The following is a 20,253-nucleotide window of genomic DNA, read 5'->3' as shown; positions in this document are numbered from 1 at the left end:
GTGTATTTTTCTTCTGCTTTCAGGGCAGGATTATTACACCTCTCTCTCTGTCCTCTCCACCCCTCCCCGTCCCTCCGTCCATCCCCTCTCCTCTCTCAGCTCCCTGCCTTTCCCTCCTGAGTGGATTTTTTTTCAGGGCAGTGCACATAGACCCCCCCCCCCCCTCACCTCACCTCATCCCACCCCAGCACCCCCCTCCTCCTTCCTCTCGGACAGCTTTGCTCCACCAGTTCTGCACTGTGCCGGCCTGGAGAGGAGTGAGGGAGCGGAAAGAGGAGCGAGAAGAGAGGATTTGGTGAACCGAGGAGAGACAGACAGGGGAGAGGGACCATGGCTGCTCTCTCTGCCTTGCTGAAGACCTGGGTGTTACTGCAGACCTTGTGCCTGACTCTGGCTCAAGTGGTGAGTGGACAGGGGAGGTTGAAACCTGCTTTATCTGGGGTTCAATTGGGATAAGGGCCCCTGGAAAGGGCTCTGGATGTCTTGAGTTGATGTTATAGATTGTGCTGTCATGGTTCTTGTTAAAGCGATCAAAAAGCCCCAACACAGGTCTGTGTGTGGTGACCACCTGGCTTTATAGCATTATAAGAAAGACGAGTTTGAAATGTTTTTTGTTTTCTTGTTTTCCTCTCTGCTGTGGAGACAAATGAAAGTGGAATATCTTCTGTGGATTATCATCCTTATCGTGCATGGACACTTATCTCCAATCTCAAGGCGAGGATTCGCCCTTACCTTTTGTGGCTGAGAAGATTTTTTATAAATGGAAGAATGGAGGATTTTTCTTTAGTTTTTCATGGGCAACCATGACCAAGATGGAAGTCAGCGGGCACTGACACGCACAGAAACAGACAAGCTTTGTCCCCTGAGCGTGAAAGCCCCTATTCAAACAAGACACCTCCACGTTACTCACTGGATGTAAAGCTGTTGTGTCTCTTCAGGATTATTTTTGTTTTTACACATTTTTTGCATGAGAACCTGGAAGTTTTTTAAAGTTGGATCCAATTTTTCTTTTTTCATCTGTTGGACTGACCGACCCACTGAGATGATATTAAAGACTCTTAGTCAGAGTTGGGGTGGAGGGGGGTGGGGGGGGGGGGGGGGGGAGGCAGGGGTGCAGGGGGTAAACAGTGCCAGTCTCGTGACCCCTCCCTCCACATTCCTCCTCAGTCCTTTGTTTTTACACCTCTCCTTAAGCAATTTCATACAGAATTGTCCCATTTTTTACTTATTTTGGTTCATTTTTTTTTTGTGTATTTCTCGTATTATGATGCGCTCATGCAAGCTGATGTCAATGGACACTATGCGTTAAACAGACCATAATTTGAAGTTGGTCAACCTAGCATTATATGACAAGTTAACAATTATTGTTTTTTCCGTTAATATATGTGTTTTTGGTATTTTGTTATTGCCCAATCTTGTGCTCAGCCTAGCCTATCTAATGAGATTTTCAAGGCTTTGACAACATTGTTTTCCCAACACTAGGCTAATGGGTCCATTGGTATAGTTATGACATGCATATTCAATGATTTAATCTGCATTGTTTTACATAAAAGCATCCTCTATAAAAAAAAAAAAAAAACAAGACTTACTGAAACTACATTTGCAGATATTAAGTCTAAATTGCACAGTTATATCACAATAAAGAAAATAACTTTTAGTTTTTTTTCAATATAATTGTATAATTTGTCTACAATATCAGCATTATAGTTATTATAACGTTTTCAATATTATTCTGATATTTACACAGTTTTATAAGAATTGTTCAGGGTTTACTGTTATTTGTCATTATTCGACAGTCTTAAAATGTCTCTCTGTCTGCGTTTCAGAGGGGTCCACAAGGTCCACAGGGCCAGCCCGGCCCACCAGGCCCCTCTGGCATCCCTGGATCAGACGGCATTGATGTGAGTATCCACATCCACAGGTTTGCCCAGCAGGTTTGTCACAAAGACCATCATTGTGCTGGAGAAATACCAACCCTGCGCTGCTTCCCAGTACCGCAGTCTTACCAGCGGAGGTCACTGCAAAATGAAAACACACCGGCACAAAAGAGCTCTGTTCCCAGCAGAGAGAGGGGTCTTTGAGACGGGACCCTCGCCTCAGTCCAGAGTTTGTGTCACAGTAATGTGATACATTTGAGATATTCTGGGGGTTAACTACACTCAGGTTGGGTAAATAGAGGCTGCTGGGCTACTGGAGCAGGAAACAGGCTACCTGTAGCTGCAAAAAAGAGTGTTTTGGCGTCTGTTCCATGATCCAAAATGAAATGTGATAAGATTTTAGACTTTATGCAGAAGTTTTTGATCTACTTTGTTGTACCAACTTGTATATATGTGTCTCACAGGTATGCTCTTTGTGCAATCTGGCTTGTGACTGATCCACTGCTGAGTTTTCAGTATTAGTTTGTCACCATTACATAGCAAAGACAAGTTACTACATATGAAAGTGTAGTGTGCCCTCCAGTTTGAACGCTGTGTCTCCCCCCCCCCCCCACATTTTGGGTCTCTGCCATGAGAAAGATGGGATGTCAACAGGATGGAGAATTCAGCCTTTGTAGAAAAACTCTGGACTTCATCTCAAGATTGTTTAATCACTGGAGTCTTTGAACATGTGTCCAGGCTGGCAGAACATGATATTCATGTTCCAGCCTTTCATGAATGTTGCATTCAATCTCCGGATTAATAATGCAGAGCTACGATGACCATCTCCGTAGCACTGCAACTTTCTCAACTTGTCCCATTTTAATTATGTATTAGAACTGTTTGAATACACAGGCTTTTGTTAATTTATTCATTTTAATCCATATTAAATATTGAATAGAAACCTTTAATTTATCAGCTAATGCACATAAGGTCCTGAAGGACATAGTGGTGATAGACAGACACAGATATAATGAGTTTTGAGTTTGATTGGTCATGTTGCTCACCATGTTATATGTCCAAATACAATTCCACGTTGAATTAACAAACACCATTAATTAAAATATGAAAAGAGTTAACCTCTCCATTCTGTCTCCCTGCAGGGAGATAAAGGACCTCCTGGGACCCCTGGTCCACCAGTAAGTCTGCACTCCACTGCTTGTTAGAATTTAGATTAAAAAAACTTTCATGTTCGATTCATCCAGATTTGGTTCGGTCCGTGACAATAGTGTGTGTGTGTGTTTTTTTTTTGTAGGGACAAAAGGGAGAGCCAGGAGAGCCAGGTCCTGATGGAGCACCGGGAGAGAATGGTATTGACGTAAGTAAACATACTGATGTGGGTATCTGTGTGTGTGTTTGAGAGAAAGAACGAGACACACAGAAAGAGAATGTGCGAGAAATAGCAGAGAAAAAAGGGCTTTGTTAATGCGAATGAAACAGTAACAAACACTGCCTCCTGCAGGAAACATTCTGAGAGGCGTAATGTGAAAACAGCTTATCAAGGAAAGAAAAGAAAAGAAAAAACATTTCAAGTAACAAATGTGAAATAAACAGTCCAAGGGGAACAACAAGATAGAGCCTTACAAATAAAAAGGAAAAATAGTTTTTAGGCACTGAAATTTATGTAACGGTCATTTTCCAATGAACAGTTCTAAAAAAAAATTGCCAAATATGTTCCGTAAAGGACCTCTAGTTCAGTTAAGAAAATAGTTTATATGGATGTTTGAAGCCCCTGAAGTTATCACAACAGTAATACAACAGACTGTATCCTTGACATGACCTGGCAGATGAGAAAATGTTTTACTGCAAGGCTGCGAACAGTGACTTCAGCTGATGAATGTTGAATGTTAACAAAGCTGTTTATGATCAAAACTCCACAGAGTACCTTTAGGTCATTATAAAGTCAGTTGTGTTCAGCCTTTGTTTGTAGCTTTAATGTAATATTTAGAGCATGTTAGTGCTTCCCATTACACTGGGCTCATTTTTGTTGTAAAGTCTCATTGCTCCTTTTTCCACTTTAGGATTGTAAATAAAAAAAACAAGCTTGATTAAGTTACATTAAGCTACGGCACATTTTAAAGAACTGTTAGCCTTAGCCAGCATTAGCCAGCCGTCAGAGCTTCCCTCTGTGTCTGGCTCTGTGTTCTACATCGACAGCCATGACCCTCGACCTCAAAACTGTTGGTTTCTTGTCAGCAGAGTGATTATGTATTTAAAGCCTGTTGGACAGTTTTCAATGAGGTTAATGTAGCTACATTATGTCCATCCCCTTGCTGATTGTATCTATTCAATCTCTGGTAATCACAGGCAGCGAGGACTCTGAGACGAAGACAAGCGGAGTGATTTAAAATGATTTCATAGCTTTGAGGCACTTCAGTTACAGATTTACCTGATAGTAATTGCGGTGCGGCTTTTTTGGGGTTTTGGTTGTGCTAACACAAGTCGCAGCTTCTAGCTTTGTTGGAGGGGAATTGAGTGTCACATGCTAACAGAGGCGCACGAACACACGCTCACACGCATTCCTCAGAGATTTAGCCAGTAATCCGCCCTGGAATCTCAAATCTCAGGTTTGTTTCCTAATTACTAACAAGACCAGTGTCAGTTTCGATCAAATGTGTGATTAGCCCTATTGTTGGTAGGATTCGAGCCGTATATCGCCCGTGGAAAGCACAGTGGCAACCCACAATTTCCTTTACTGACCTCCTGTGATATTTTGACCCCTGTATACATGTCGAGCATATCTGCCCGCCAACATCTCTTTGTGTCTGCCTCCAGGGTTTGATTGGAGCAAAGGGTGATCGAGGTCCTGTCGGAAGCCCGGGCCCTAAGGCAAGTGTCTGAACCTCCAACATGAGAACAGAATTCATATTTCATGAGGTCCAATTGATGACGAGAAGGTCTCGGGGTCATGTTTCCTGTCACTCTTATGTTGAGCATGATGCTGAACCAGGAGAAACATAGAAGAATAAAATTGCATTTTACCTTTAGTATAACATCGAACACGACCTGACAATATTGTCCTCGTTTATCTGTTTAAGATTCCAGTATGTCGCTGATTTAATCACATTGTTGTTTTGCATGCAGGGTCAGCCTGGACCGAGTGGTGAACCTGGAGCTCCGGTGAGTCAGCGATTATCTATCACCCTTTAGCCTCTGCAAAGAAGGCATGATGTGTTGACATATAAACCTTCTGTTCTCATACTGTACACAGTGGTGGAAGAAGTTTCTCAGAGTCTTTACCTAACTGAAAATGACCATACAACAACGTAACAATGTCAAAATACTCGCAGAAGGCGTGTTAACCAGCCAAATGTGTCAAAAAGTACCTAAATTAAAATGAGTCTTTGAGTGACGCATTGTATTGTATATATATCACGTTATAACATTGCTACTGATGTTTCAATGTGTAAATCTGTTTGTATTACAGAGGAAACAAAATGCTCCAACAGAAAATTCTATTCATATTTTACCTTTAATCTTCTATGAAATGTTGAAGAATTTAGCCTTTATTCGCTATTTAATTTGGAAATAGACAACTTTTTTAAACCTTTCAACATTTGTTCGTCCGTGGAAAACGGCGCCTGGTAGTTGGTTGAATGGCAAAGTGAAAGTATTCTCAGTACTCTCTTCAGCAAGTTCCATTCAAGTCTATTTTGTGGGGATGCACAGTAAGCCTGAATGTAACTGCTGACCGTCAAAGAATGAAAATGTTCTACTGGAGCGACGACATTATTCAAACAAAACTATCGCAAAAATTTAGACGACAAATCTCTTTCTGCCAAACGTGACCGATTGTCATGTGTGAGACGCTTCACTGTGATGTGTCATGAGCCAAAAAAGCTTACAAACCATCGCTCTAATCGTTTTAAGCATTGCATTTTTTAAAATTTAAAATCAGCAACTGTAAATACTAATATACTCAATGATATCTAGGGGAGTAGAAGTATAACATGACATAAAATGAAAATACAGATACTTCAAAATTGTACTTATTACAGTACTCGAGTAAATGGACTTACTTCATATCTATACAAGGTACACTTTGACTAATTAGATTACATTGTACGTTACAACGTTGCTGAACAGAAACGGTTTCAAACGATGCCTGATTCAGCCCGTCATAACTCATCTTCGTAACAAACATATTGTTATCCAGCTGCTCTCATAAAACAACCTCCAGAGTCTCTTTTACGTCATGCCCGAATGCCTGACCAGCTGTGCCCCCCTTTTGGGTTTGGTCTATCCAGATGTGGCATATGCCTCCTACAGCCGACACGAGCCTTATTCCCACACACGCCCCTCAATAAAGACGGAACATGCTCTCCGTGATTCACATTTTATGTGCATGTTATCATTTCACGCAGTTGAATGCACACTAAATCAATTCGGCGGTGCCATGCACACACACCTGCACATTACCTGTAGCGCAGTCTGACGCCACTAGGTGGTGCTCAGTCTCCATCTGTCAGGCGTCATCCAATATATCCAAACATAAAGTTCAGAGTCATCCAATGTCACGCTTGAACGCAACACTATTAGTTAAATCCTTTGTTTAGCATTAGCAGGCGTCCTGTCTGGGGGCTGTGCTCGCACATCCAGCTGCCTCCCGCTGCACAGACGGGAGATCCAGCCAGTGCGCTGCTCTTCCTGCAACAAGGCTTACTTACTCAATTACTGTGTTTATAATTAATTCCAAGCAAAAGACGCAGCAAACACAAACTGATTGCGTCCTGTCGCTTTGTTCTTCTCGAGCACTGTTTACCCTGCACTTTGACACTGTACACACATATTATTGAATTACTGCTGCCATTATTAATTGGCTTTCGCAAACGTTAATTGATACTTTGACGGATTGGTTCCACTTGTTATACAGTAATTTAACCCCTCGTCCCTTCTTGTCCACACAGGGACCCGGCCTTCCAGGACTGGCTGTAAGTAGCTTGTATGGTGTAATACAATTATGCTCTTATCACTTAATGGCTTCGCTTTGAGGTGTGGAAATAATTTGGAGGCTTCTGGGATGTGTACACATTGTTCTCTCCTTCGCTCTCGGTGTCTCGCTGTCTAGGGCATTCCGGGACCAATCGGTTTCCCAGGTGAAATTGGACCAACTGGACCAAAGGTAGCACAGCCTCACTTTTTTAATAACTGCCCTGACTTATAAATGTCTATAAGCTACCAGACCATTACATTTCCAGCTCCTTATTCCTTTGCTTCATTTAGGGTGTCTTGGGAGGACCTGGACCCCCAGGACTTCCTGGACCTCCTGGCAAACCAGTAAGTGTCTACCCAGGATTAGTTGTCTAGGAAACAGCAGCAAATATTGATTTTGTTCCGTTCAATTATCCAATCAAAATCACCTTCCTCTCTGGTTTCTAATGACACAAATGCCCTTGGAAAAACTGAGATTTGGAGGTTGGACGTATATTGAATGATGGAATAACAGGAACATACAACACATCACAGTATCAATATACAACACCATCTACAAAGAATTTATTTGATCCCTAAAAATGCATTTTTTTTGTCCACCTAACACAAATCTAAGCTCAGGATCTTTTCGGAGTACCGTACATGCTGCTAAAAGTTCCATCCATTATGTCCTGACAGCTTGCCGTTCATGTTTTGAAACTAGACACAGTTCACCACTTTTGTTAGAGTAAAAAAGATAAGGGTAGCATGCATGCGAAACAGCAGTAGAGCTGCACCGATCCAATTCATTTTTAGTTCCGACCGGACACCTGAATTAGGATGTCTGCCGATACAGATACTGTTCAAAATACCGGAACCCTTTTTCCTAGGTTGACGGTTACATGAGGCTGTAGCAAACCACACAGTGCCCATTATGAAAGGAAAACAATAGATACAAAAAATATTACATTTCAATATTCCACAGCAATTAATTTGAAGTGCAGGTTAAGCAGGCTTCACATATAAACAGGTGTAGGGCAGAGAAGAAATTACTCGAACACATCAAATCAGCAGCTCTGCTTTTGGTAGCTAATAGTAAGCAGCATTTTTCAGGTAAGTTTGAAATTGATAAGAAAATCCAGAGTGCATTTGAATATTGGCAGTAATTTCAGTCAGTCTATGGAATGTTGAACAGGACGTTAACCAGTGACGTCACTTCCGCATCCAATAAGCTAATTACGTCAGTATCGACACCTCATAACGACATTGAATTGGATCAGAACATGTTATAAACCAGACCAGTAACTACTATAAATAACTATTACATTTATTAGCACTTACGAGAGACTTGATAACAGTTTATAAACACATTTATTGAGTTTGACCAACCCATACTATACTGATACTATTGTACACTTTTACTGATATTTTGTTGCCTTATAAAGATTCATCAGAGTTATGAAAACATGTAGTATCTGATATTAAATGCACTACTATCTTAAGTAAAGTAGTTTTTTGGCAATAAATATCATTTAAGTACAGGTAAAAGTCAATTATATATAATGTAGATATATATTTATTTATGGATCGATCAATTATTAGCCTGGCTGACAATCGGGTCTAATGGTCAACATTATTCTGAGTAAGTAAGCCTCCGAGGTGGACTGGAGAGGAAGTAAAGTTGCAGAAAATTGTACAAAGTACAGTTAATTATGCACTTATTAACAGTTAGCTATGCAAGAACAAGCCTAATTGCCTTCATTATTTACATTTTTATTAAAGATTGCTTTCATTTGTTGTGAGCAGAGCAGAAGGCTGTTGGTAATAAATGTGTAATAACTAATCATTTATTAACCCGAACAAATAATTGTTACCGCTCTCGATCCGATACCGCTCATAATATTTTGCTGTTGAGAAATAAATGTGAAGTGTCTATCCAGCCGGTCTCTGTGACATTCTGTCACTTCTCTTCAACTGCTTTAAAACATGATATTTGTCAAATATGTGCTGTAGTTTCTTGTTGTAAAGGCTGGCGCGTACGCGATCTGCAAAAAGCTAATAGGGGCTGAGCAAATCTATCAGTCTGGCTCTAATTGATGTCACAGTAAATCTTTTCACATCTTCTCAGTGAGATTGGCGAGAACAGCTGTGAGCAGAGTGAGACATAAATGAGCTACACAAAGTTTATTGAGCTTAATCAAGCGTATAGTTACACCAGCATAATTGCAGTTAAGTTATATATTTTGAGCGGGATCACAGTGCAAAAATCACATCATGCATCGTCTTGCGCTGACTTGCTCCGTTCTGCAAAACCGGCAGCAATTAATGTGTTTTTTTTTAAAATGTGCTGTGCGATAACAGAGGCACCTGGTGCACTGCGGCTCGAGCGCGTCCCGGAAGACATCACAGGCGGTTCTGAGCGGAGCACTTTCAAGTCTGTTTTCAGTGGTACATGTACTCTCCTGTGTGCATCTCAGAGTGGTTCCAAGAAGGGGGAGGTGTCCTCATTGAGAGTGATGCTCCCAGCCCAGGGGAGTGTATTTGTTTAGCTTTAGTGCTGTCCTAGGGTAAATAAACCCCCCATTAGATCAGTGGGTTGTCTCATCTGACTGTTGCAGGAATACATCATCCCCTGTAGAGATACTTTACTTTCTAACTCAATCTATAAACGGAGAGAAGGAGAGATGGGGGGGTGGATATAGATGGGGAGAGGGGGAGATAGTGCTGGCTCAGCTCATGGGAGTAGTGGCCAGGTGCCTGTCTTCATCCATCCGCCTCTTCAACCATCTATCTGTCTGTCCAGGGTCCTCCAGGGAAGTTCATTGGTGGAGAAGAAGGCAGTGCAGAGTTCCAGGTGAGATCTCATGACATGCCCCCGTGTTACAAATCTGTTTTGACCTCACTTTTCATAATCCGCGTATTTCCTTCTCCCGACAACAGTGTCCTCTTAACTGTCCAGCAGGACCGAAAGGCCCCCAGGGAATCCAGGGAGTCAAGGTAGGTAGTCGAGTTTGTTTCAAGTCGCCCTGAGGGTAGAAGCCTGCCTCTTTCAGCATCAGTGATTATGTTGCATCACGAAATAGTTCTGACACCCCTCTGACGGATTGTTGCCCTCCAGGGACACAAAGGACGTGCTGGTGTTCTCGGAGACCCTGGTAGCATTGGAAAAACGGTGAGCTGCACTATCTCTGCCCCGCACACGCGCTCAAACATCCATACATGTACATGTTGTACAGTGTTGCACACTCACCCACATTTCTGGACCAGCAGAGGCAAGGATTAGCTCTAATGAAGCCCCCCGAGGCACATGACTGGCACTAATCTGGCTGCGATTAGTCAGGCCTGGCCTTGGCCCTGCAGTCAGCGTGCAGCGAGCCAGATGAAAGGGGTGCTGAAGAGCCAGGTACATGAAGGGAAGGATGAGAGAGTCAGGGTTCGCGCGGCCCTCTCACCTTGCTGTATTAAGCAGAGCTAATGAGCACACAGTGGGCTCCAAGGGAGCGGCTAGCCGGGCCTCAGGAATTAGCCTCTGATCTTCCCGCACAAGCAGCCTCAGACGCTCAAAAAACACCCAACACACCAAGTTACCGCTCCATACTTAACAAACAGACGTGAGGCCGCTATTGATCTTCTCAACCAGCACTCAGAAAGAAGCAGAACGCGTGTTTTCCAACCGGTCAACCTGCGCCTGTAATCACCTACCAAGATACACTGCTTCAGCTCCCAACTGCAGGGTCGGGTCAGATTACATGGAAATGTAGTCAGTTGCTGAATCCAAATTACATGACATGTTGTAGATCGATAACACAATCTAGCCTGAATACTTAAGGATTACCTCAAAACCAAACAATGAACATGTGACCGCTACAACAGCTTTACAACAGATGTCACATTCGCACACTGATGGCAGAGGCTTCCGTGAAAGGTGCTGACCTGCTCATTGAGAGGAGTTTTGGGGTTCATCATCTTGCCCAAGGGTACTTCAACATGCAGCTGGAGGATTCGTGGATCGAGCCGCTGCACTACGTCCTGAGCCACTGCTGCACCATATTAATGTAGAGCAGCACTATACTAAAAATGGACACAGCCACACGAGACGTTAGTTCCACAAACATTCTCAACATCTCAAAATATTCAAAATTCAAATAAAATGCAGTTAGCAGACGCGGTTGCTCAAATCGAATTACTCAACAAAAACAGCACGGGCACAAATTTCAGGTGTACTGCTTGTTTTCTTCAACATACAGAGGTACAGACAAAGATACATGGTAGCGGAGGACAAGGGACACATTATATGTTTATCCTGTTTGAATTGTGCCAGGAATTATAGTTTTGCAATTTCAAAGATATTTTTGAAATCTGCCAAAAGTCGCAGTTTGTCATAATCAAGTGTAGGAAACTGTGAAATGAAATAATTAGAAAGACCACACCCACAACTAAGACAACAGATGTCTTAGTGATATATATCAAGAGGCGGGAAAATGTGTCATGATTTTGAGACTTTAAAAACACACTTTAAAGAAACAATCGAAACGCAATCAAGTTTTAGTTTGGTTCATTTCGAACATGTAAGCGGAAAATAGAAAATAAAACCAGTATCAGACAAAATGTAGAAATGCATGCGTCAGTCAAAAGAATCCTTGACGATGCAACAACTATCTAATTACACATCATCAAGTTAGATTACAGGTACTTGTGTTTGTTTTCTCACTGCATAATCCCAAATACATGTAATCCTTTACCTCCCAACCCTGTCAATGACATTGGTGAGGGTTTCCTACCGGCTGACTGCCTTGAACTAGATTTTTAATAAGCTCGTCCAGCAACATGCCTGTGTACTGTGCGACCGTGAAAGTACATTTAGACATCGAAAAGGAACCATCGAGCATCTCAGACTGGATTAAACTCTGTGGATTTGCACACAAAATCGAGACCGTCTGCGGCTCTGTGAAAAGGCTTGACTGTGCCATGATTTGTAGCAGGCAGCTGTGCATTAGAGAGCAGCACAGAATAAGAAAACTAATCCGCCTGTTCCGTTTCCTCTCCTCCGCCAGGGTACCAAGGGAGAAGTGGGCATCTCCGGGGAGCAGGGCATCCCGGGACCTCCGGTAAGCTGTGAACTTTTTAGGTCACTTGGCAAAGTTGGACACATAGAATAATATTGTATTTTTTTCACATGGTTTTATCTTGATTTGACAGGACATACTGTTATGACTAGCCATGAGTCATTCTCTGTCTCACCCTGTGTTTCCCCGCTTCTCTCTAAGGGTCCGATGGGTCTGAGGGGCTATCCAGGGATGATGGGTCCTAAAGGTGAAGCAGTGAGTACCACCGTTTCTTTACTTTTGTCTCATCTTTCTTTCTTCGCCCTCTTTCTCTTCGGGTAAGAGTCTGCTCTCATTCTTAGATGAGCACCAAGGAGGCACAGCCAGACCTGCCCCCACTATACAAACATCATCCATTACCAGCAATGGGGACATATGGAAATGATGCTAACACAAATCTCTCCCCTCCTCTAATGAGTTGGGGTTGTCTGGGTCCGCGGTGCCTCCATCTGTAGTTAATGATCCGATGTAGCCATCCGTCTTACTGTTAACATTAGCCGCGTTAGCCAAGTTAGCACCCCGGCTTAATGCCAAGGCAAGAGTGGCTGGCTCTCAGTGTAGCTCCCATTAGCGAAGTGAGTTAAGCACTAATTACCCCTTTATCACAATGAATAGTAGGCTACTGTGACTTAGCATCCTCCCTTGATCTGAAGTGATTGATGGCGCATTTTTTTTTGTTTTCCCGCAGGGTCCTCGTGGTTACAAGGGCATCAACGGACCTGTAGGAATTCCTGGGCCTCCTGTAAGAACACACACACACACACACACACACACACACACACACACAGACAAACCCACACAGAAAACGTGAGACTCACCCACATTAAAGGAGAACTTTTTTAACCCATATCCCTGTTGATGGAGGTTACCGAGTGCTTTCATTAGGAAAAATAACGAGAACATTTGGCACAATATTTACCGAGTATCAGAATGGCAGCTAAAGCGAACCTATTGGGGAAGACATAACCGAAAGTGAAACTTAAGGATGTCTGCCCCCATAGGTTCGCTTTAGCTGCATCAATATTGTGCAAAAAATTCACGTTATTTTTCCTACTGACAGCACTCTGTAACCTCGATCAACAGGGATATGAGTTAAAAATGGCAGAAGTTCTCCTTTAAGGTTCCCTAAACCTGTCTCTGTTGTTCGCAGGGTGAGGAGGGACCCCAGGGACCACCCGGAGAAGCAGGAGACAAGGGAGACAAAGTAGGTGACTCTTCTGGTATATTTCCATTGAAGGTTTTTTTTTTTGTCAAAGCAGTGGCACAAGACAAAAAAAAAGAATTGTATCTCATAAGTTGAGTGGGCAAAGTGATCCTGATGTTCATTGCAAATACACTGACGCCGGTTTGGTTATCTCCTGCAGGGCAGCCGGGGTATCCAGGGCCCACAGGGCGTGGTTGGCAAAAAGGGAGAGAATGTGAGTGACGCACTTTTGTTTGTGCACTACACAGCCGAGGTGGCGTTCAGAGAGCGCGCCAAATGAAGTTCACTGACTCATCTGCCTGCTTTTTTCAGGGTCTGCCGGGTATTGATGGAAAAGATGGCACACCTGGTATTCCTGGAATAAAGGTAAAGGGCTGCCAGCCACGATAATGATGAGAATGTTCGATCTGCAGTAAAAAAAAAAAAGACAGCAATTTATTCTTCCTCTGTTCTCTGTGCGGCAGGGCGGCCCTGGCCAGGCTGGGATGCCTGGTCCTCCTGGTCCTCAGGGAGCAGCGGTGAGTGATCCTTCAGTGCAGTAGGGGGAGGAAATGTATTTGTTCGAGGATTGACGGCACATGCAAATAAGCCTGTAAACGCTTATTGTCACTCAGACCACGTAGGGAGGTCAATCTGTTCGCCTCCTCATTTTAACAAAGCCTGAAACAGCGACTGGGCAACGCAACGCGAAGCCACCTGTAAAGCTCGGTATGTTTGGTTTTCTGGGCACTCATCCAGGTTAACAGTGACCTCATGACCCACGCTGTTTTAGAATTTAAACCACCTTGAAAAAGCATTCTCCCTCCCACTGCGAGTGATTTATCACAATCAGACCAGTGGGTACACTCATACGTGCGTGTGTGTGTGTTTGTGTGTGTGTGTGTGTGTGTGTGTGTGTGTGTTATGTTTGTGTGCGCGTCATTCTGACTAAAGGGTAATGGAGCATGAGATGCACACGATGGTGTGTGGTCATTGCGGTGACACTAACACTGCTGCAAACTCAAACACCATAACTTCGTCTGCTTTAAACCCTACTGTGATACAGCATCGCACACACACACATGCACACACACACACACAAATCACTGCAAGGAAACCTGCTGCATAGCATTTGCTGGTAGATGACACTTCAGCTCGGCCTCTGTTCATTATTATTACTATTATAGGAGGGATCAGCACTATAACTTCCCACTAGCAGCACATACTTATATCCACATATCTTACCACTTTCATTTTTCAGGGTCACTCTCTGTATTTCCACCATGTGAAGTAGACTGTGCAGCGTACAGGTGTATATTTCTGTCTTGTTAAGATTTTTCTTTGGCATTTTCGACTTTATTGCTTAGTGCACAGTATAGAAACAGAGAAAAAGGAGAGGTAGGACCTAAACAAAGTAATCCAGCTCTAGACAAACTACATATGAGACTGTGAAGCATCTTTATCACAAGGCCACTCGAGATATAGACTTTGCTTTGCACTAATTTAATTCTCTTATTCTGTCTGTAGGGATTGCCCGGCAGCCCAGGGTCAAAGGGAGGAGCTGGAGCTAAGGTAAGCCTTTTAAAAACTCATATTACATGATATTAAATGATTATATTTATACCCTATAGCAGGATGGCTGCAGTTTCTTGAAATACAATCTAAACTCAGTTTTATGAACATATCTTAAAGTCATTGAAAAAGCGTTTGTGAGGTCTTAATTGCAGCAAACATTTGATCAAATTTCATTTATTTTCTTTTAAGTCAAAATGAGTCAAGTCCACATTTGTGATCATACAAAGGGTGACACATTAAATAGTGTTTACACATCTTAGGAAGTACTACAGCATATGTGGAAAAAGTAGTATCAAGCATTTTGTGATGCCAGAGAAAGCTGCATGTAATCTGATAAATTGACTGGAGTCAATGCTGCATGATGGGTAATGTGGTTGCTAGGTTTTGAAAAGGAAACATAATGTTTGGGATAAAGAAGGTGACCTCTGGCCCTGGTCCACATGTTATAATCAGTCCTAAATTTAGTTAAAAATGATCTTGAAAAGGTCTTAGCATTGCATGTTCATGTTCACCTACTCTTGCCATCTCTTTTCCCTTGTCAGGGCGAGCCTGGATCTCGGGGTCACACTGGCCAGTCTGGTGCACCTGGACCTCTGGTAACACACAGAGACTTATACCAAAATGTGGATTTCTTCTTCAGTTGATTTGAAATCATAGAGTGGGGTGAATCATTGTACTTTAATTGCGATCTCCTAGGGTGAGCCTGGTGTCCCTGGTGAGGCTGGTATGGAAGGAGTTCCCGGACCTAAGGTAAAATCCTCGATTGTGACATGAAAGCACGGAAAACTGCATCTGTGAAGCATAAATACTCACCTCCCCTGACTTCTACAGGGTGACAGAGGCCAGCGGGGAGAAGTTGGGCCGCAGGGAGTAGTCGGCAAGCCTGTAAGTTGCTTCTTTTTAGATATTTTTTTCTCCAAAAACATGTTTTGGCTTTCACAAAGATATATATTTATATTTAGATATATGTATTTTAATGTTTTTAAACAGGGATCCAAAGGAGAGAGAGGACCGATCGGTGTTCCCGGTGCCCAGGGTCTAAGTGGGACCAAGGGAGACAAGGTTTACATGATAACAATGCTTCTAATGCTTTGTCAAACATGTGCATCATTGCCTGTATTCCAACACACTCTAGATACCCAGACGTGTCCATGGGGGGCAGTGTTTACCCATGAATAAAAGCCATGAATCCACAGTAAATCATTGAGTGGGGCAAGCAATATAAATAAGCAATATAAATGATAATCTAAGCATCCTCATCTCCCATGTTTCAGAGATGAGACGACATCTTTCTTACTTTGTGATCTGCGATGTCACCGGCCCGAATCAACATATAGTTCTGTTTTTTTTTTTTTTTTACTTTGGAGGATATCATAAGCAAAATTTGACCACATTTACATGCACTCAACCCATCTTTCTTTTCAGGGCTTCCAAGGAAAGGTTGGGTCAAAGGGAGACATTGTGAGTAGAAGTTTTACTCCTTTGAACCGGACTGTCACAAGCGTATCTCATATATTGCTGTGTGTTGTGCCTCGGCTCCATGCTGACACATACTTTCCACAAAAAATCCTCTCAGTCTCTCTCAACCTCTTGATCTTTTTGCCCAGGGTGACCCCGGCGTGGAGGGATTGGCTGGTGAGAAAGGTGAAAAGGTAAAAGATCTTTGCTGCACAACCTAAAGCTGTTTCAAACCTTTTTTCCTTATAAGGAACCACACAAGTCTCAAAGTCTATATATATTTACTAAAACTTGCAGGATTTGGATGAGGCGGTTTAAACATTTGGCTTGCGGAGGCATCAAAGCGCAGTGATTTAGAGCGGAAAATACCATAACATGCTGAAGTTAAGAAGAAGAGGAAGTCGAATGTTGAATTTGCATACAAATCCCCATAATAATCCAGATGGCAAATGAGCTATTTACATGACAGTGAAGCGATGATGCACGTTGGCTCTTTGAAGGAGCGTTCTTAGACATTCATTTACAAGATTCATTCTTGAATTATTGCTCAATGAGTGTCTCCGAGGCACAAATGATAGATGGAAGTGATGAATGTGAAAACAATGGAGTCTTTGTGTTTGCATTGACAGGGTTTGTCTGGTGAACCTGGACCCAAAGGACAGGTGAGATTGTGCCGTGTCATAAAAAAAAAAAAATGCTTCCTTCCTTCAACTGTTCCCTTCTTTCTGTTAATATCATCTATTTTAGTCAGCCTTTTTTATGAATTCTTAATAAATGTACTCTTCCTTAATGCTTCTCTCTTTGCAGCAAGGAATTAGGGGTGACTCGGGGCACAATGGGCCCACGGGAGACCCGGGTAAACCTGGAGACCCCGGACCATCAGGGCTGCCTGGTCCTAGAGGACTCAATGGAGAGCGAGGAGTCCCTGGCATGTCGGGCATTCAGGGATCGCCGGTGAGTCCATTTCACATTTATGATGCATGGGACATATTGATCGATGAACTCGGTCGCTCGCCGACTCTCCGCAGTGCTCAGCTTCCTCTTCTTCTCCTCTCCAGGGACGTGATGCATCCGACCAGCATATTATTGAAGTGGTATTGAAGATGTTGCAGGGTGAGTGTCTAGACCTGAATATACACCTCCGATGTCCATAGGGGAGATTAGATTAGCTCATTTCCCTACTTTCATCTCCTGAGCAATCAGTCGCCCGTCATCAAAGGTAATTGAATCAGAATGATGATGTCCGTCTCTACTGTTACAGAGAGGCTGGCAGCGGTGGCGGTGAGCGCCAAGAGGGCTGTGCTTGGCGGAGCTGGTGTGATGGGTCCTCCTGGTCCTCCTGGGCCTCCGGGGTCATCTGGACCTCAGGGGCCACATGGTTTACCTGGTGCCCGCGGCATTCCTGGCATGATTGGAGGACCTGGACAGATTGGAAACACAGGACTTAAAGGTAGACATAGGCAGTAGAGTATCAATCAATACTGCAACTGAAGATTATTTTCATGATTGATTCATCTGCAGATTTTTTTTAAAGATGAATTGATTTATTTAGTCTATAAAATGTCAAAAATCATAATGTCTTGGGCCCAAGCAAGCCTTTTCCATTAGATTAGCTCTGACTCTTGAAATGCTTCCATTGACGATCCTCAGTGCGATCCACTGTGTCCATCAGTCTTGAGTGGAACCACTGCAGGACGGAACTTGCAGGTTCTGAACCAATGTATTTTTTGCAGAAGCGCTGTATGTAGCTGCTGCAGCTGTGCGACATATTCATAGAAGAGATGGATCGCCACATTTTTTCCACTGAAAAAGCAGCCTACGGGGCACTTTTGCAACGTTCAGTCCAAAACATTGAAATCATTGAAAAATAAATGAAAAAATGTAAAGATTATCAAAATAAATAGGTTTTTTAGGGTACAGCTAAGCCCACCCTACTTTGTCCTCCAACAGGAAAGAGAGGACCAAAGGGAGAAAGAGGAGATCCAGGTAAACCCCATCCAGGACTACCAGGACCCCCAGGAATACCAGGTAAGGGCTGAACCCTCCCAAGCTTCATGCGCACACACATAGAATATAAAACAGTACGAAATACTCACCAAAGGTTAAGAAACGAGGGGGACAATAAGGAACTGAAGGACTTGGCATTACAGCTCTTGCCACGGGAGAGGCTGCTCAAAGGCATTTTAAAAGCATCATTAACTCCAGTCATTTAACAGATGCTCTTGAATGAGAACGTAATAGGATTGCAACAGTACACACTAATTCAAACTGGGGGAAACTGACACCCGCGTGCGCACATGCCCTCAATTTGAATGCATAGATGGAGCATTCATGTGTAATCCAACTGCAGAGGGGAGCCCGGAGAGATCTCCTCAACATGGACTCATCTTGACCCTTTGACATCAGTAAAAAAATTCCCCACTCGATGTTAAACTCTCTCTCTGCGCACAGGTCCTCCTGGTGTTGATGGAGTGGCTCGGGACGGCAGGCCCGGCGAGAGAGGACCTGAAGGAGCAGCCGGAGAGGCCGGTTACCCCGGTAAGGCGGGTCCGCAAGGTCTCCCAGGCTTCTGCGAGGCTGCGATGTGCCTGGCTGCGTCAGCGTACACCTCCCCGAGACTACAGGAGGCGGGAAGAATTAAAGGACCCAATGTTTAGAGACCCCGTCTCTCCATTAGCAGCTCACAACACCTGGGAGAGAGAGAGAGAGAGAGAGAGAGAGAGAGAGAGAGAGGAAGAGAGAAGGCGAGAGACCACTCTTCTCTGTAGGACAACATCGAGAACGAGGGGTGGGGGACAATAATAGCGACTGGGTGTATAAGCGCCCCCTTCTGAAACTGACAACCTGAAGTTTTGACGGTTGGGACACACTCTTGATCTTAATCCCCCACATCACCATGACAACAGCAGCTCACAGCCACCCACATCCCTCTGAATTCTCTAGTGGTTTTTTTTTTTTTTTGGATGATGTCAGTGTCAGTCCCATCCAAATATCCCAGCCCCGTTCCAGCAGCGAGAGAGGAACAGATTTATATTGCATCTCCTTGTCTCCCGCCACCGCCGCCTGCCGCAGCATCTACGAGCTGAGACCCGGGTGTGGTGAACGGTGCTTTGCTGTAACATTGTGGTCACTTTGATAACACAATATTTTTTTTGTCTGAGATGTGTTTCAAAGATTTAACACCCTGCCTCTCTTGCAACATCACACCTGATGCCTGAAAAGTGTACGAAAAGGAGCAATAAATGATTGAAGCCTAAATTTACCCTCAGTACTGTAATGTATTGTACAATGTAGTTTTGCATATGTAAGCCTGACTGAAACCCCTGATTTACCTCATGTGTACATTGCCCCCCCCCCCCCCCCCCTTCCCCATCCACGCTTTCTACCCAAGTCTCATTTTAGAAACTAACGACTAGCTTTATCTCTTCCTCTTGTTGCCTGGCAACAGCATATCCCGATGGGCACTCCCATCTCCCACAATGCAGTGCTGTAAATCTTTGTAAATGTGTGTTGATTATTATGTAGAGAAAAAGAAATGGGTTACGATACGCACCAGCAAAAATCCTGTGTTAATGAATTCAGTGAGTAATAAAAGAGTTCCTACAGATATAACGACTTTTCCTCAAAACGAATCAGTCCGAATGTGCCTCCTATGCCACTGTCAACTTTCCACAAGGGTGTCAGCGATGTAATGACTGATTTATTCTCACCAACAGAAATTATTTATTGTTCTTTATATAATCATCTGTAAAGAAGGTTTTTTTTTTCTTTTTTTTTTTCTCTGGCTGTTCAGGTCAACCCAAACCAATAAAGAGGAACCTTTTCTACAACGCAATGTTCTTCTTTATCATGCGGGGACTGGAAACGAGTCTCTTCGCGTTCGGCTCAACTCTTTCAGCTCCTCTTTTTCCCTTCATTTCTGCTATTCTTCCCAAAAAATTCAATAGCATCCATTCATGCACGTAAATACACATAAACACTCTTCCACCACCAAGGCCAAATGCCCGCACCATACTTCACTAGACTACACAATAAAGTTGTTCCGATGCACATCGCTGAGAGTTTCTTGCAATGAAAAACAACCACACTTTTTCAGACAGTTTTG

The 20,253-nt window shown here is 43.3% G+C and overlaps 1 protein-coding gene across 1 annotated transcript; it reads left to right on the top strand.

The window, feature by feature from the left end:
* The first annotated feature begins 208 nt into the window (after positions 1-208).
* Positions 209-19,914, top strand: col9a2 (procollagen, type IX, alpha 2). Its single transcript, XM_030411445.1, has 32 exons — positions 209-402; positions 1,827-1,901; positions 3,020-3,055; positions 3,172-3,234; positions 4,692-4,745; positions 5,001-5,036; positions 6,824-6,847; positions 6,985-7,038; positions 7,140-7,193; positions 9,631-9,681; positions 9,768-9,824; positions 9,946-9,999; positions 11,882-11,935; positions 12,095-12,148; positions 12,621-12,674; positions 13,083-13,136; positions 13,297-13,350; positions 13,449-13,502; positions 13,601-13,654; positions 14,643-14,687; positions 15,233-15,286; positions 15,387-15,440; positions 15,522-15,575; positions 15,681-15,752; positions 16,116-16,151; positions 16,298-16,342; positions 16,778-16,810; positions 16,956-17,102; positions 17,207-17,261; positions 17,410-17,598; positions 18,099-18,176; positions 18,600-19,914. Exons 1-32 carry the CDS (start codon positions 331-333, stop codon positions 18,803-18,805), a joined length of 2,076 nt encoding a protein of 691 aa, XP_030267305.1. The 5' UTR covers positions 209-330; the 3' UTR covers positions 18,806-19,914.
* Positions 19,915-20,253: the final 339 nt, after the last annotated feature.

Source organism: Sparus aurata, chromosome 3, assembly GCF_900880675.1.
Source record: "Sparus aurata chromosome 3, fSpaAur1.1, whole genome shotgun sequence".
Taxonomy (NCBI): domain Eukaryota; kingdom Metazoa; phylum Chordata; class Actinopteri; order Spariformes; family Sparidae; genus Sparus; species Sparus aurata.
The sequence above is the reverse complement of the archived record's forward strand: the minus strand, read 5'-3'. Positions and strand labels throughout refer to the sequence as shown.

Bases quoted from the DNA above. Each gene is read 5' to 3' on its own strand.
- col9a2 (XM_030411445.1), top strand. From the start codon at position 331: ATGGCTGCTCTCTCTGCCTTGCTGAAGACCTGGGTGTTACTGCAGACC. The intron at 7,039-7,139 runs GTAGCACAGCCT...TGCTTCATTTAG, and splicing joins TTGGACCAACTGGACCAAAG to GGTGTCTTGGGAGGACCTGG. The intron at 7,194-9,630 runs GTAAGTGTCTAC...CTGTCTGTCCAG, and splicing joins CTGGACCTCCTGGCAAACCA to GGTCCTCCAGGGAAGTTCAT.